The sequence below is a fragment of the Loxodonta africana genome, chromosome 26 (assembly GCF_030014295.1).
Source record: "Loxodonta africana isolate mLoxAfr1 chromosome 26, mLoxAfr1.hap2, whole genome shotgun sequence".
Classification (NCBI taxonomy): Eukaryota; Metazoa; Chordata; class Mammalia; order Proboscidea; family Elephantidae; genus Loxodonta; species Loxodonta africana.
This window is the reverse complement of record NC_087367.1, coordinates 23,948,887-23,966,941: the sequence shown is the minus strand read 5'-3', so window position 1 is coordinate 23,966,941 and position 18,055 is coordinate 23,948,887. Positions and strand designations below refer to the sequence as shown.

General features: G+C 42.8%; 1 protein-coding gene across 7 annotated transcripts in view; it reads right to left on the bottom strand.

The window, feature by feature from the left end:
• MAP4K3 (mitogen-activated protein kinase kinase kinase kinase 3) overlaps nt 1–738 on the bottom strand; it is a 238,945-nt gene extending 238,207 nt beyond the window's left edge. For 2 of the 7 annotated variants that reach the window (XR_010319480.1, XM_064277173.1), the window contains exon 1: nt 369–738. Coding sequence is in view for 4 of the 7 variants with exons in the window: in XM_064277173.1 (XP_064133243.1) it covers nt 369–464 (96 nt within the window). In the remaining 3 variants the exon portion in view is untranslated. The remainder of the gene's footprint in view (nt 1–368) is intronic. The other 5 variants (XR_002787226.2, XM_010595886.3, XM_003416093.4 and 2 more) reach the window with 3 other exon arrangements.
• Nucleotides 739–18,055: the final 17,317 nt, after the last annotated feature.

Sequence of the window (18,055 nt, the reverse complement as noted above, 5' to 3'; positions counted from 1 at the left end):
CTGGCTCGTCGCGCGGACCGTGCCAACGCGACCCACGCCTCGCCCCTCTCCAGGGGGCGAGCGGCTGGCCGCGGCCCTTCAGTCTCTCCCTGGAAACGCGCGGAAGGGGGCAGACGCCCGGGATCGCGTCCAGGGAAGGGCTCAGGTAAGGACTTGGAGGTCCCGGGGTCAAACACTGGCTCTTTGTTCCGTACGAGGCGGCGGAGCCCTCAGCGCCGCTCCTCCTCCTCCCGCTTCCCCCGCTTCTCCCGGGCGCCAGCGTCTCCGCCGAGCAGCGCCGGCTCCGCCGCCCGGCTCCGCGGCGCCGTCGGCCTCCCGCGGCGGGTCGGAGTCTGCGGCCTCGGCGGCGCGCGGCCCCTCGCCTTTACCTTGTAGACATCGCCGTAGGTGCCGCTGCCGATGCGCTGAATCAGCTCGAAGTCCTCCTGCGGGTTCCGGCGGGACAGATCGAAGCCGGGGTTCATGGCGGGCCCCGGTGCCCCCCGCCTCCCTCCCGGGCAGGGGAGGGGGGGCGTGCAGGGGGCCACACGGAGAGCGGGAGCCGCTGCCGGTCCCCTCCTCCCCCGGCGGTCACAATCGCCTGGCTCCACGCTGCGGCCGCCGCCGCTCCCCTCACGCCGCCGCAGCCGATGGCCTAACCGTCCCCGCCCCCCGCAGCCTGCAGCCGCACGGAACCCGGGTCACACCCACAGGGAGAGGAGAACGCTCGCAGCCCCTCGCTCCGGGTGAAACTCCAACATGGCTTCCGCTTTCGCCGCTCCTCCCCCTCCCCCTTACTCCGGCTCTTCCACCCTCCTCCCCCTTTTCCCGGCCTAGGCCCGACTGCGCAGCCGCGATCCCGGAGGGAAAGCTTCCCGGCCCCGCGCGCACTCGGCCCCGCGCACGCGCCGGCTCCGCGTCCACGCGCCTGCCCGACTGATGCCAGACCCCAAACCACCTACGCTTTCCGCCCGCCGCGGATTCGACTCGCACCACAGGGGTGCGGGACAAGAAACGGTTTGCTTGACCCGAGGGACCACGGGAGAAACAAGCAGAAAGTAGCTCCTATAGGCATCTGAGCCCCTAACGACCAAGTTTGACATTGCTGCACCTGGTCCCTGTCCTAGTCAGGTAGTATAGCTTTAATTTGCAAGACAGCTAATGTCTCAAACTTTTTTTTTTTTTTCAGGTTAGCGATCTGTAGGATACAGCAAGTGCCATAAAATTTCTGGGATTGCAGGGAAGGGGTCGCCCAACACAATTTGGAAGGAAGCCGTTGGTACTGGCCCTCACTCCCTCCCAAACCCGCACGCCCCTCTGCTCCCGAGAAATGAGCTGCTCTTGCCCTTGAAGTTGGCCTGCCAGGGTGCAAAAGAGGGCAGGCCAGGGCAGCCAGGAAGGCTTATGAAGTGGGTTGGGTGTGGGGGAAGCTCTGGAGGGAAAACATGCTGAACCGCCTGTCGTCCCCCGTGGACAGCGTGGGAAGCAGGCAGAGCTCAGAACTAAAGCAATGATAGACTTCCCTCAGCAGAGAAGTCTGGATTATCAAAGCCCGGGGTGGGGACAGTGCAGGCTGTCAAACTGCCCTGCAAAGGAGAGGTGGCAGAGAATGGAGGGTGGAGTGTCGCACATGAAATGGAAACACGTGATGATCCGGAAGCTCTTTCTCTGTGACCTTACCTACCTAAAGCCCAACCCTGCTTAAGACCCAGATTGCAGGCGTTACATCCAGACTATGCAGACAGCATCTCCAACTGTTAGTATCTGTCCAAGAAAGCATGTGCGTAATGGAGGGTTAATTTTATGTTTTTAATAAACTGTCCACGAAGCATTTTCCAAACTTCTAATGAACTAGGTGATGGCCACTTGGACAATACCACGTTGGATTTGCTTCAGAAATACTTTCCTAATACCCTTAGGCACCACACCCTCTAAAGACTTCTATTCCCTACTGCCTGGTGACACCTGAGAAATTAGGTCTCATCAAACCTGCTAAGGATCAACATAATCAAGTAAGAGTCAAGCAAACTACTTCAGTTAACTAGTCCAGTTGCCTTATCCGTTTTTATCTTTCTCAATCTTTTTGCTTACAATAGGATTGCATGTATACTAAATTCTCAAAGTTCATTACTCTGAATGTTAACTGACTAAAAGATGCTTGAAAAGGGCCAACTCAGAGGGGGAGCCAAGATAGTGGAATACACAGACCCTTCTGGTGACCCCTCTTTACAACAAAGACCTGAAAAAACAAGTGAAACCAGTATATTTGTGACAAGCTGGGAGCCCTGAGCTTCAAAGGCAAGCTTAGAAAATGAACTGAGGGGCAGGGGGAGGAAGAGACCGTTCAAAAGTGGAGAGGAGTTACCGGACCTGAATCGCGGGGAGCCCTCAGGCACCATTCCCAGAGGGGGGTCGGTGGCGTCGGCAGAGCCAGTACTAGCGCTTGGGCGCAGTTTCCTCAGGGAGAAGCAGCCAGTCACGCGGCCCACTCACACCTCCAGAACCTGAGGAGAACGGCACTCTCGCCAAAAGCTAAGTACTTGTGTATATTCCGCACCCCCGCCCCCCCCCCGCCACTGCAAGCCAGCTTCAGCAGCTGAATCCCTGGGCCTGAGATAGACCCTGGTGAGCACCTACAGTCATACTCCTGGCCTTGGGGAAGGAAAAAACTTGCAACTGGGGGGAAAAGATAATTTACTAGCTCCATTAACCAGGGGAGCTCAGGACAGAAGCAGCTCCTATCCAGGCATAAACCATCCGTGGACCTTGAGCACCTTTCCCTTCTGCATGGACCTGTGTGGGCTTATTTCAGGAGAATAGGCCCTTGTTGGCAGGCTCCAGCCATTTCAGCTGTGCGGTGGAGAGGTGGGTGTTTGACATTTGACATTGCTTTGCCTATTACAAAAGGTCCTCACCTACCCACATCAGAGACCTAAGAACTGATAGCTCCACTCAGGTCACCCAGCCACCCATGACAGGGGTCCAAAGATAACTGGTACCTCCCAGTCCTTACAGTCAAAAACTTTGGGTGCCCATGGTCCCTCTGCAGAATCCACCCACCAGCACACTTTAGGGAACAGAGACACGTTTTCCTCAGAGACACTGAGGGGTTGGTTCTCAACCCCCTGCCTTGTTCAGAGCGTGACCCCCTGCTGCAATCAGGCACCAGTATATACGCCAATCACCCCCATCCCCCTAAGACTGTAGGACAGAGCCTGTACCACACACTTGATGATCAGCTACCTGGACACCTGAGCTGAATTCGTACAGGAAAACTGAATGGAGTCCTAGACTGATATACCTGATAATAGCTCTAGCCAACTGGGGATAGGACACCAGAGCTCCAAAGGTGAAAATAATTTCAAGCTAGCTCACTCAAGCAATCCATATGTGTATACCAAAACAAAACAAACCAAGCAGCTATGACACAGTAAGCAAGCATAAACTAATACAGTAACTTATAGATGGCTCGGAGACAACAGTCAATATCAAGTCACATAAAGAAACAGACCGTGATCACTGCAACAGGCTCTCAAAACAAAGAATCCAGGGATCTTCTAGATGAAAGTGTATTCCTGGAATTACCAGATGCAGAATACAAAAGTTTAACATAAAGAACCCTTCAAGACATCAGGAAGGAAATGAGGCAATACACAGAACAAGCAAAGGAACACACAGACAAAGCAAATGAAGAAATTAGATTATTCAGGAACATAATGAAAAGTTTAATAAGCTGGAAAAATCTATAGACAGACAGCAATCAAAAATTCAGATTAACAATAAAATTACAGAATGAGATAACTCGATAGAAAGTCAGAGGAGCAGAATTGAGCAAGTAGAAGCTAGAATTTCTGAACTCGGAGGTAAATCACTTAGCACTAATATATTTGAAGAAAAATCAGATAAAAGATTTTTTTTTTAAATGAAGAAACCTTAAGAATCATGTGGGACTCTATCAAGAGAAATAACCTATGAGTCATTGAAGTACCAGAACAGGGAGGGATAACAGAAAATACAGAGAAAATTGTTGAAGATTTGTTGGCAGAAAAATTCCCTGATATTGTGAAAGATGAGAAGATATCCAAGATGCTCATTGAACTCCACGTAAGGTAGATGTTAAAAGAAAGTCACCAAGACATAATCAAACTTGCCAAAACCAAAGATATAGAGAGAATCATAAGAGCAGCGAGGGATAAATGAAAAGTCACCTACAAAGAAGAGCCAATAAGAATAAGCTTGGACTACTTGGCAGAAACCATGCAGGCAAGAAGGCAATGGGATAACATATTTTAAAAATTGAAGGAAAAAAATTGCCTGCCAAGAATCATATATCCATCAAAACTGACTCTTAAATATGAAGGTGAAATTAAGACATTTCCAGGTAAACACAAGTTGAGGGAATTTGTAAAAACCAAACCAAAACTACAAGAAATACTGAAGAGAGCTCTTTCATTAGAAAATCAATACTATCAGGTATCAACCCAAGACTAGAACAGTGGGCAGAGCAATGAGAAGTCAACCCAGACAGAGAAATCCAAAAAAAAAAAAAAAAAACAAGATTATATATATATATATATAAAAGCCCAAAATAGAATAACAGTGATGTTATTTTTTTTTATTATTATATAAAAGAAGACAACATTAAAATAATAAAGAGGGACTAAGAAATGTAATCATACACCTTCCATATGGAGAGGAAGATACGGTGATACAAACACATAAAAGTTAGTTTTAAATTTAGAAAATAGGGGTAAATAATAAGGTAACCACAAAGGAGACAAACTATCCTACTCATCAAAATAAAATACAAGGGAAAAATACAGACTCAGCAGAAACAAAATAACAACAAATATGAGGAAAGGACAATATATAAAAAAAATCTACTCCGCACATAAAATCAAGTGGGAAAAGAAACTGTCAACACACAAAAAAAGACATCAAAATGATAGTACTAAATTCATACCTATCCGTAATTACCCTGAATGTAAATGGACTAAATGCACCATAAAAGAGACACAGAGTGGCAGAATGAATTAAAAAACAAGATCCGTCTATATGCTGCCTACAAGAGACACACCTTAGACTTAGAAACACAAACTAAAACTCAAAGGATGGAAAAAAATATATCAAGCAAACAACAATCAAAAAAAGAGCAGGAGTGGCAATATTAATTTCTGACAAAATGGACTTTAAAGTTCAATCCATCAGAAACGATAAGGAAGGACACTATATAATGATTAAAGGGACAATACATCAAGAATATAAAACAAAAAAAAATTTTTTTTAACCATATTAAATATTTATGCACCCAATGATAGGGCTGCAAGATACATAAAACAAACTCTGTCAGCATTGAAAAGTGAGATAGACAGCTCCACAATCATAGTAGGAGACTTCAACACACCACTTCCAGTGAAGGACAGGACATCCAGAAAGAAGCTCGATAAAGACACGGAAGATCTAAATGCCACAATCAAACAACTTGACCTCGTAGACATATACAGAACACTCCACCCAACAGCAACCAAGTGTACTTTCTTTTCTAGTGCACGTGGAACATTCTCTAGAATAGACCACATATTAGGTCATAAAACAAGCCTTAGCAGAATCCAAAACATCAAAATATCGCAAAGCATCTTCTCTGGCCATAAGGCCATAAAAGTGGAAATCAATAACAGGGAAAAGAAATCAAACACTTGGAAACTGAACAATACCCTGCTTAAAAAAGACTGGATTATAGAAGACATTAAGGATGGAATAAAGAAATTCAGAGAATCCCATGAAAGTGAAAACACTTCCTATCAGAGCCTTTGGGACACAGCAAAAGCGGTGCTCAGAGGCCAATTTATATCAATAAATGCACACATCCAAAAAGAAGAAAGGGCCAAAATCAAAGAATTATCCCTACAACTTGAACAAATAGAAAGAGGGCAACAAAAGAAACCCACAGGCACCAGGAGAAAACAAATAATAAAAATTAGAGCTGAACTAAATGAAATAGAAAACAGAAAAACAATTTAAAGAATTAATAAGACCAAAAGCTGGTTTTTTGAAAAAATCAACAAAATTGAGAAACCACTCGCCAAACTGGCAAAAGAAAAACAGGAGAGGAAGCAAATAACCCGAATAAGAAATGAGTTGGGCGATATCACAGCAGACCCAACTGAAATTAAAAGAATCATATCAGATTACTATGAAAAACTATACTCAAACAAATTTGAAAACCTAGAAGAAATGGATGAATTCCTAGAAACACACTACCTACCCAAACTAACACAAACAGAGGTAGAACAACTAAATAGACCCATAACAAAAGAAGAGATTGAAAAGGTAATCAAAAAACTCCCAGCAAAAAAAAATCCCCGGTCCGGATGGCTTCACTGCAGAGTTCTACCAAACTTTCAGAGAAGAGTTAACACCACTACTACTAAAGTTATTTCACAGCATAGAAAAGGACGGCATCCTATCAAACTCATTCCATGAAGCCACCATATCCCTGATACCAAAACCACATAAAGACACCACAAGAAAAGAAAATTATAGACCTATATCCCCCATGAATGCAGATGCAAAAATCCTCAACAAAATTCTAGCCAATAGAATTCAACAACATATCAAAAAAATAGTTCACCATGACCAAGTGGGATTCATACCAGGTATGTAGGGATGGTTCAACATTAGAAAAACAATGTAATCCACCACATAAATAAAGCAAAAGACAAGAATCACATGATTTTATCAATTGATGCAGAAGTGGCATTTGACAAAGTTCAACGCCCATTCATGATAAAAACTCTCAGCAAAATAGGAATAGAAGGAAAATTCCTCAAGATAATAAAGGGCATTTATACAAAGGCAATAGCCAACATCACCCTAAATGGAGAGAGCCTGAAAATATTCCCATTGAGATCGGGAACCAGAAAAGTATGCCCTTTATCACGACTCTTATTCAACATTGTGCTGGAAGTCTTAGCCAGAGCAATTAGGCTAGATAAAGAAATAAAGGGCATCCAGATTGGCAAGGAAGAAGTCAAAGTGTCTCCATTTGCAGATGGCATGAACTTATACACAGAAAACCCTAAGGAATCCTTCAGAAAACTACTGAAACTAATAGAAGAGTTCAGCAGAGTATTAGGATACAAGATAAACATACAAAAATCAGTTGAATTCCTCTATACCAACAAAAAGAACATCGAAGAGGAAATCACCAAATCAATGCCATTTACAGTAGCCCCCAAGAAGATAAAATACTTAGGAATAAACACTACCAGAGATGTAAAAGACTTATACAAAGAAAACTACAGTACTCTTCTGCAAGAAATCAAAAGAGACTTACATAAGTGGAAGAACATACATTGCTTGTGGATAGGAAGACTTAACATTATAAAAACGTCTATTCTACCAAAAGCGATCTATACATTTAATGCAATTCCAATCCAAATCCCAACGACATTCTTTAATGAGATGGAGAAACAAATCACCAACTTCATATGGAAGGGAAAGAGGCCTCGGATAAGTAAGGCATTACGGACAAAGAAGAACAAAGTGGGACGCCTTACTTTACCTGATTTTAGAAACTATTATACCGCCACAGTAGTCAAAACAGCCTGGTACTAGTACAACAACAGACACGTGGACCAATGGAACAGAAGTGAGAATACAGGCATAAATCCATCCACATATGAACAGGTGATATTTGACAAAGGCCCCAAAACAGTTAAATGGGGAAAAGACAGTCTTTTTAACAAATGGTGCTGGCATAACCGGATATCCATCTGCAAAAAAAATGAAACCAGACCCATACCTCACTCCATGCACAAAAACTAACTCAAAATGGATCAAAGACCTAAATATAAAATTTGAAACGATAAAGATCATGGGAGCAAAAATAGGGACAACGCTAGGAGCCCTAATACATGGCATAAACAGTGTACAAAACATTACTAATAATGCAGAAGAGAAACCAGATAACTGAGAGCTCCTAAAAATCAAATACCTATGCTCATCCAAAGACTTCACCAAAAGAATAAAAATACTACCTACAGACTGGGAAAAAGTTTTTAGCTATGACATTTCTGATCAGCACCTGATCTCTAAAATCTACATGATACTGCAAAAACTCAACTGCAGAAAGACAACCCAAATAAAAAATGGGCCACAGATATAAATAGACACTTCACTAAAGAAGACATTTAGGAGCTAACAGATATACGAGGAAATGTTCACAATCATTAGCCATTAGAGAAATGCAGATCAAAACTACAATGAGATTTCATCTCACTCCAACAAGGCTGGCATTAATCCAAAAAACACAAAAGAATAAATGTTGGAGAGGCTGTGGAGAGATTGGAACACTTCTACACTGCTGGTGGGAATGTCAAATGGTACAACCACTTTGGAAATCGAAAGCTAGAAATAGAACTACCATATGATCCAGCAATCCCACTCCTTGGAATATATCCTAGAGAAAGAAGAGCCTTTACACGAACAGATATATGCACACCCATGTTTATTGCAGCACTGTTTACAATAGCAAAAAGATGGAAGCAACCAAGGTGCTCGTCAACAGATGAATGGATAAATAATTTATGGTATTTTCACACAATGGAATACTACGCATCGATAACGAACAGCGAGGAACCTGTGAAACATTCCATGACATGGAGCAACCTGGAAGGCATTATGCTGAGTGAAATTAGTCAGTTGCAAAAGGACAAATATTGTATAAGATCACTGTTATAAAAACTTGTGAAATAGTTGAAACTGAGAAGAAAACATTCTTTTGTGGTTACATGAGGGGGGAGGGAGGGAGGATGGGAGAGGTGCATTCACTAATTAGATAGCAGATAAGAACTACTTTAGGTGAAGGGAAAGACAGCACACAAATCAGGGGAGATCAGCTCAATTGGACTAAACCAAAAGCAAAGAAGTTTCCTGAATAAACTGAATGCTTCAAAGGCCAGTGTAGAAGGGCCCGGGGTCTGGGGACCATGGTTTCAGGGGACATCTAAGTCAATTGGCAGAATAAAATCTATTAAGAATACATTCTGCATCCCACTTTGAAGAGTGGCATCTGGGGTCTTAGATGCCAGCAAGCAGCCATCTAAGATGTATCAATTGGTCTCAACCCACCTGGATCAAAGAAGAATGAAGAACACCAAGGACACAAGGTGATTACAAGCCCAAGAGACAGAAAGGGCACATGAACCAGAGACTACATCATCCTGAGACCAGAAGAATAAGATGGTGCCCGGCTACAACCGATGACTGCCCTGACAGGGAATGCAATAGAGAACCCCTGAGGGAGCAGGAGAGCAGTGGGATGCAGACCCCAAATTCTCATAAAAAGACCAGGCTTAATGGTCTGACTGAGACTGGAAGGACCCCGGTAGTCATGGCCCCCAGACCTTCTGTTGGCCCGGGATAGGAACCATTCCCAAAGCCAACTCTTCGGACATGGATTGGACTGGACAGTGGGTTGGAGAGGGATGCTGGTGAGGAGTGAGCTTCTTGGATCAGGTGGACCCTTGAGACTATGTTGGCATCTCCTCCCTGGAGGGGAGATGAGAGGGTGGAGGGGGTTAGAAGCTGGTAAAATGGACACAAAAAGAGAGAGTGGAGGGAGAGAGTGGGTTATCTTATCAGGGGGAGAGTAATTGGGAGTGTGTAGCAAGGTGTATATGGGTTTTTGTGTGAGAGACTGACTTGATTTGTAAACTTTCACTTAAAGCATGATACAAATTATAAAAAAAGAAAAGAAAAAGGCCAACTCTTTACCTATTAGAAGTAGCTTTTGAATTATCTAATTTAATTATTTTAATGAATCAGTAATTTAAGACTGTCATTTAAATTACTGCCTTAGGAGTACTTGTCATTGAATTTTTTTCTAAGTATATATACCTTAAGGGCCTGGTATCTTGAGAATTAAACTCCTGACTATACATATTACTCCATGACTAAGGATTCTGCTTTTACCTGTTTAAGGTACTTGGCTGAGCCCGGAGTGCAGGCCTTTCTTTAGCTTTTCTACATTTGGAAGAATGTTTGGCTTTGTAGGCCAAACATTAGGCTGATTACCCCAGGATTCAGATAAACCAACCTAACGAACTACCCCAAGTAGGAACCAGTTCTGCTCTCTTTCTGTGCCTTTTGAATGCCTGAAAGCCAAATTCTCAGGACCGAATGCTGCACAAGGAAGTTCTAATGGTTTCACTGTTCTGTTTGCTTGGATTATCATCTGTGCTGATAACTTTACATATGCATCACTAATAGACTTCTTTCAAAGGAAAAAGACATCTCAGTAGGGTTGGAACAGACTTTAAAGTTTTGTTTTTTTCATTTTGTCTGGGCCAAACTAGTCCTTTTGAAAAGAGATGGTTTTCATGTAAGGGCCTGATTTGCCATATGCATTACACCACAAATAAAAGAGCTTTTGCAGTTAACCACTTGCCAAGAGTAAAATATTTTGCTCTCTTTAAGATATACATAGAGCCACATCTGTTGTCTTTTTTTTTTCTCAGTCTTAACACTCTTCAACTTTTCTAGAGGTAACACTAATGATCACACTTTCTTTGAATCAGAGGAAGAGTTTCCCTCTTCTATGATTGGAAGGATCCTTAGAGGTAACCTAATCTTTCCAGTTCAGGAACCGCTTCTACAACATCTCTCCTGGATTTACTGCTGCTTGGATACCTTCAGCCATGTACTTCATCGTGAGCTAATGCTGGCGAAAGATCATAATAATAATGGAAAAAATAGTAATAGCTAACATCAGCAAGTATTTACTAGGTGCCAGGAACTGAGGCAAATACTGTACATATTTTATCTCATTTATTTCTCACAATAACCTCATGGTATAGGTACTATTATCTCCATTTTATAAATGAAGAAAATGAGAAACAGGTAGGTTAAGGTGCTCAAGGTCACACAGAAAGCTAGGTATTGAACCAAGGCGGGATGACAACCAAAGGTATCGTACTCTGCTTATATACTATCTATTTTTTAAAGTTTCTCTTCTGCTAAGCCAAAATCTGCCTCCCTGTAATGAATGGAGAGCCAATGATTATTAGATTCTGGTAGTATCCAATGTAGAGGAGAAAAGCTGAGGCGCCTGCCCTCAAGCAGTTTGCAGTCTCACGAAAGTGTGAGAACTACAAAGAAGAGGCACTAATGAAGACAGGAGGAAGATTTAGGAGCGATGCCAAAGCTGAGTCTCGAAGAACTTACTGAAGTTAGCCAGATAAACAAGGGGAGAGGTGGTGCCTTCCAGGCTGGCCACTCAGCCCCAGCCTCGTAAACCACCCACCTGTGTAAGCATCACTTACCGAGGAGCATAGAAAGTATAAGATGGACGGCTGTCCCGTTTTCAGCAAATCCAAATCACCCTTCTATTAGCCCATCCCCGGTGATCTCCGGTTTAGGGATTCCTTGATCTGCACTGGCTCCCAGCTTCACCCTCAGGACTTCTTGTCTGACAACCCATTGGATCTGCTTCTTTGGCTTACTGACCATCCCTTGTGATCTCCAGTTTAGGGATTCCTTGATCTGCACTGGCTCCCAGCTTCACCCTCAGGACTTCTTGTCTGACAACCCATTGAATCAGCTTCTTTTGCTTACCGCAGTCTACCGCATGTATCCATCACTCACATTTTCAATACACCAGTAGCTCTAGGAAAGGAATATTGAGCAAATCCTGGCTCAAAAAAGGGCTCCCTACAGTCAGGCCCATAGGGTCACTATGAGTCAGAATCGACTCAACTGCAACGGGTTTGGATTTTTTTATAGCCAGGCCATCTGCCAGGGGAGAGAATCAGACACAGACATGTATGTGAAACAAGATGGCACATGCAACAGGTAACTGCATATGTCTAGATGGTGAAGATACAGGGAGACAGTGACAATGAGGCTAACAAGCTCATCAGGAACTGACTCGAGAAGAGGCTCATTTGTCAGTTAGTTAGAAAACATTTAAGTTTAAGCTACAGAGAGATCCAGGAGATGATATAGCCTTGCTTACTCAACTCTGAGCCAAGCTTAAAAAAAAAAAAAATGTTGCCATCTAGTCATTTCCAACTCATGGAAGCCCCATGTGTTGCAGAGTAGAACTGTGCTCCATAGGATTTTCAAGGCCGTAACCACTCAGACACAGATTCCCAGGCATGCCTCCCAAGGCACTTCTGGGTAGGTCTAAACCACCAACCTTTTGGTTAGCAGCCCAGCACTTCACCATTTGCGCCACCCAGGGAGTTCTACTGAGCCAGGCTACCTGGGTTTAAATCCTGTCTCTGTCTCCTTATTGAAGGACCTTGGGAAGTTATTTTAACCTGGGGCTGTTATGAGAAATCAGTAAGATAATATATGTAAAAATCAGAAGTGCCTGGTACCCAAATAAGTCCTCAAAGTATTAGTTGACTATTGTTTTGAGTATATTATAGACTGCTTTAAAGGGTCGCAATCATGAGGATGGGGGTGGAGATGTGATATATATGTTGTCGCAATTGCTTCCTAAATCACGCCTCCACTCCCACCCCCATGATATTTAGAACCCTGATATTTAGGGTGTTATCAAAAGGAAGCGAGTACAGCAAAAGAGGGTAAGAAGGTGGGGCCCAGTGTGTTACGTGAATGATACGAATGGCATTGTGGCAGCTCTAGGCGTGCACAAATTGGGCCTCCTTTCAAGGAAGCAAGCGCAGTGAGGAGTGAGATTAGCTAACAGCCTCCAGCGACCATTTCTTTGGTGTCCATCACAGCTTTCATGCAGAGGTCTGCTCTTCCCAGGTGCTCCCAGGCAATGACTGAACGCGGCCAGCCATTCCTACCCAATGGAGATTCCTCTAATGGGGAATCTTTGCTATGGAACTCCCCACTGGCTTGACTGAGACTTTCTCAGAACTGCCCTGCAGACTGAGGCTCTTCCTATTCAATCCTTCTTCCTTCCCTCACTCTCTTCACAGGTATCAATCAAGATCTGCACTGCAATCTGAGACTCTTCCCTCTTACTCTTGCTCCCTTTCCCCCTTTTATCCTTCACAGGTGCTTCCACAGATAGTATCTTGCACATCTAATTTCATCTTGCCATCTGCTTCTCAGAGGGCCCAAACTGGCACAAATAGTATCAAAGAAACAAAGACGGATGGAATTTTAAGAAAGGAGTGATCAACAGTGTCAAAAGCCAAAGACAGACTGAGAAAGAGGCGGACAGGAAAATATCCCTTGGATTTGTCATTATAGAGGTCAGTACTGGCCATAACTATTGTAGTTCATATTCCTTCTTCTGCTATTGTGTCTCCTCTTAGTTACAGCTTCTCCCAGATTCCCATCAACCTTCCTCATACATCATGATCTCCAGACGTCTCATCTGCATCCCTTCATATGGGTACACTTCATTTGTTAAAGAATTGAGCTCAGTGTTCCAAATGCAGTCTCATCAATGTTGACTATGGGAGGATTATAACTACCTTTTATCCACACACTATAATGTAGCCTAAACTTGGATTCGGTTTTTTTAATAGCCAACAAACTCGGGGCCGTTATATTCCCCAACTCCAGAGAGTGCCAGTCAGATTATAATCTATAATGACATAATCTTCAACTTTAATCTGCCCCTGGGTCATAATCAAGAAAAAACTCATTTGCTCCACCTAACTCAGATCATAGCAAATGTTCTTGAACCTACCCTGCCAAGAAACCTAGGCTCGTACATCCTAACTTTAAAGTTCCTACACTGTCAACAACTTATCAGACCAGACACCATCTTCTTATCACCAAGCAGATAAACCAAAAAAACCAAACCCAGTCCATCGAGTCGATTTCGACTCATAGCAACAGAGTAGAACTGCCCCATAGAGTTTCCAAAAAGCGCCTGGCAGATCCGAACTGCTGACCCTTTGGTTAGCAGCCATAGCACTTAACCACTACGCCACCAGGATCTCCTTCACTGAAACAAAACAGAGCACCAATATTGCTACCAGGTAAGATTAACTAGACAAGAACCTTGTATCTTCTTGGGAAGCTGGATTTCAAGGGGGTGCTGTTTGGCATGTGCTGTAGATAACTGATATCTCTTCAGATTCAACTAATTCTTGAGAATGCAGGCTGTGTAGAAAGTAGACAACAAAATATTGAAAGACTGCATGGAAGTGCAGGCTGAATACACGCTGGGTAAGAGATATACTGAGAGATGGCTGAGTTAATCTTATTGATCAAACACCTGATTATACTTCTCTGTTATCTCATGATAGGTTAGAGCATAGTGTTTACCTGGTTCCCTTTTACATGACATCTAGACTAGAATTCCCCTTAGGTGCCCCCAGTTAAGGGGCTCTTCCCTGAACTACAAACAGCTCCGGTTCCCAAATACGGAATGAGACCACTGTTGGCCCAGATGGAGTTGGTCCAGAATAAATATGGTTACATACATTGTATTTTCAGAGTAGAGTACTTCCCAGAGTACTATCCTGCTGGCCTTTTCATTAGAAACTTTATTGTGTGTTACCATAACTTCCCTAGATACACACACACAAGCAAACTACTAGAAAGTTAAAGTCTTTGGGGGAAAAAAATCTAGTAATTGAGTTTAAACCTGGATTGGAGTTCCTCTTGATCAAAACAGACAAAAACTAGAAATAAAGCCTCCGTTTAATGAATAATCCGAATTAAATCATTAACACGCCAGGAGTTTTCCATTATTCCCTACCCTCAGCTCACGGATCAAGGTGGACAGGAAGGTAACCCATTTCTCAAATTGACCCAGATCTCTGCCCCAGGCAACTGATCCATTCATTGGGTCTGAGTTCATGGCAAAGTCCGTCTGGATCACTTAGAAATACTGCTTATGATATATTCAAATTGGGACTTACCTGGTAGTATGGGCTTTCCCAGCTGAGCATCTGATGCTATCAGAATAGCTTTAACATGTGTTGATAGAATAAATGTTCTCATCATGAAAGGAACAAAAGGAAGGAAACTCATGAAAATGTACCCCACTGCTTTGTTTTTTATTTACCAGTGGATAAACTCCTATATGAAATTTGTGAATAGCCCTTTTCAAAGATAAGCTTGGAGCTTTGTGCCGTCTATCTCTGTCAAAACTGTATGTTGGGCACTGATTCTGGGAACGTTCCTATTAACTTTTAATGTCTAAAAGTATAACGCTTTTACATTACGGATGCCAATATTTAGCATAGAGGGTTTTCGTATCTCACCTAAGGAAAGCATTTCCTGGTCATCCCAAATAAGCCTAAAACACCATACATGCAAATCTGAGTGCAGTGTATTTTCTGCTGTGTGGCACAAGCCTCTTAATTGGTCCCTCTGGCCTAATTCTCTTCCTCTTCTGATGCATACACACCTGGCCAATAAACATATTTCTAAAATGCCAACAATGGATATACGGAAGTCCTGAGGGGAAGCTAGATATGGAAGAGAAGTGAGTTAACATTTAGACACGTTGAGTTTGAGGAGCTGAGAGGGCATTGGGGGAGGAGATATTCCAAGACAGATTTAAATACAAAGTACAAGAGGAGATTAGATCATGACGTGTAAGTTTCTGTTATACAAATAAAGATGATAGTTGGAGTCACCACATCTCTGACTGAGAGTCTGAGGGTGTAGAGCAATGGCAAGTGACTTTTTTTTTTAACAAGAAGTGTCACTTAAAAGGAACAGAAAAAGTTTATGCACAGTGTTTTTTAAACATTCAAAATGAAAATAATGTCACTGAATTCCCAGGCAAAAATTTACTCTGTGGGATGATTTACTAAGGTATGAGTGTTCATTCTTCCCTCAGGCAAATGTTTTCCAGCTTATCTTCAATATATTGTGATGTGGAATATAGGGACCGGATAGTGAAGACCTAAGTGGAAAAGTGAGAAGAAGGATTTAGACAGAGTGTTTAATCTTTAAAGTCTTGGAAAAAAGGGAGAAGGGAGAAAGCAAAAGCCCAATAAATGGGGACAAGAGGAAGAGCTTAGGGGTCTCTGAGGACAGAGTAGAATGGAATTCAAGAAGTATGGCTCTATACCATGAATGGGTTGCTCTTTGATACTCTTTGAGAGATGCTCTTTGAATATCTTTTTTCAATTACTGTGTGTCTTTATATATGACCCCAATCAGAGTCTGAAGCATTTGGGGCTCCAGGATTTATCAGGATTAGAAGAATAATGCCAACTAACTAATTGGCAGTGCTTTTGAACCACTAAAATATTACCTAGTCATATCTCAGAAGTCACAAAACAGAGGCAGCTTTCTAATCTTTTATAATTCAATCTGCATTGCTCTTTAGAGTTTATAAATGTTTTCACATTTATATCTCATTTTATCTGTGGAATGACTTCTTGAATTATTATCATCCCTAATTTGCAGAGAGGGAAAATGAAGCTTAGAGAAGTGAAAGCCAGAAATAGATCAGAGTTTATAACTAGTTCCAGTCAATTTAACACTTACTGAGCCTTGATTACTGAGTTTTGGGTACTGTACTAGATATTGGGGATGCAACAATGAATAAAATATGCCCCAATCCTCAGCCACAACACATTTCCTTTCCTTACTTTCCCACAGTTCTCTCCCATAGGACTGGGATGGGTTATGGTGAGAGGTCCAACGCTGAGCATCACCTACATGTTGTTATTGTTGTTGTTCGGTGCCGTCAAGTTGGTTCCAGCTCATAGCAACCCTATGCACAAGAGAAGAAACACTGCCCCATCCTGCACCATCCTCACAGTCGTCGTTATGCTTGAGCCCATTGTTGTAGCCACTGTGTCAGTCTACCTTGTTGAGGGTCTTCCTTTTTTCCACTGACCCTGTACTTTACCAAGCATGATGTCCTTCTCTAGGGACTGATCCCTCCTGACAGCATGTCCAAAGTAAGACACAGTCTTGCCATCCTTGCTTCTAAAGAGCATTCTAATCGAACTTCTTCCAAGACAGATTTGTTCGTTCTTTTTGCAGTCCATGGTATATTCAATATTCTTTGCCAACACCACAATTCAAAGGCATCAGTCCTTCTTCAGTCTTCCGTATTCATTGCCCAGCTTTCACATGCATATGACGCGGTTGAAAATACCATGGCTTGAGTCAGGCGCACCTTAGTCTTCAAGGTGACATCTTTGCTTTTAAATACTTTAAAGAGGTCCTTGCAGCAGATTTGCCCAATGCAATGTGTCTTTTGATTTCTTGACTGCTGCTTCCGTAGGTGTTGATTGTGGATCCAAGTAAAATTAAATCCTTGACAACTGCAATCTTTTCTCTGTTTCATGGTGTTGCTCATTGCTCCAGTTGTGAGGATTTTTCTTTTCTTTATGTTGAGGTGTAATCCATACTGAAGGCTGTGGTCTTTGGTCTTCATCAGTAAGTGCTTCTAGTCCTCTTCACTTTTAGCAAGCAAGGTTGTGCCATCTGCATAATGCAGATTGTTAATGAGCCTTCCTCCAATTCTGATGCCCCGTTCTTCTTCATATAGTTCTGCCTCTCAGAGCAGCAGGGTCACCCATAGAGGGCAGGTTTCAGCTGAGCTTCCAGACTAAGACAGACTAGGAACAAGGACCCGGCAGTCTACTTCTGAAAAGAATTAGCCAGTGAAAACCTTATGAATAGCAGCTGAAAGTTGTCTGAAATAGTGCCAGAAGATGAGCCCCCCAGGTTGGAGGGCACTCAAAAGACAACTGGGAAAGAGATGCCACCTCAAAGTAGAGTCGACCTTAATGACGTGGATGGAGTAAAGCTTTCAAGACCTTCATTTGCTGATGTGGCACGACTCAAAATGAGGAGAAACAGCTGCAAACATCCATTAATAATTGGAATCTGGAATGTACGAAGTATGAATCTAGGAAAATTGGAAATCATCAAAAATGAAATGGAACGCATAAACATCGATAACCTAGGCTTTAGTGAGCTGAAATGGATTGGCATTGGCCATTTCGAATCAGACAATCATATATTCTACTCTGCCAGGAATGAGAAGTTGAAGAGGAATGGTGTTGCGTTCATTGTCAAAAAGAACATTTTAAGATCTATCCTAAAGTACAACGCTGTCAGTGATAGGATAATATACATTTGCCTACAAGGAATACCAGTT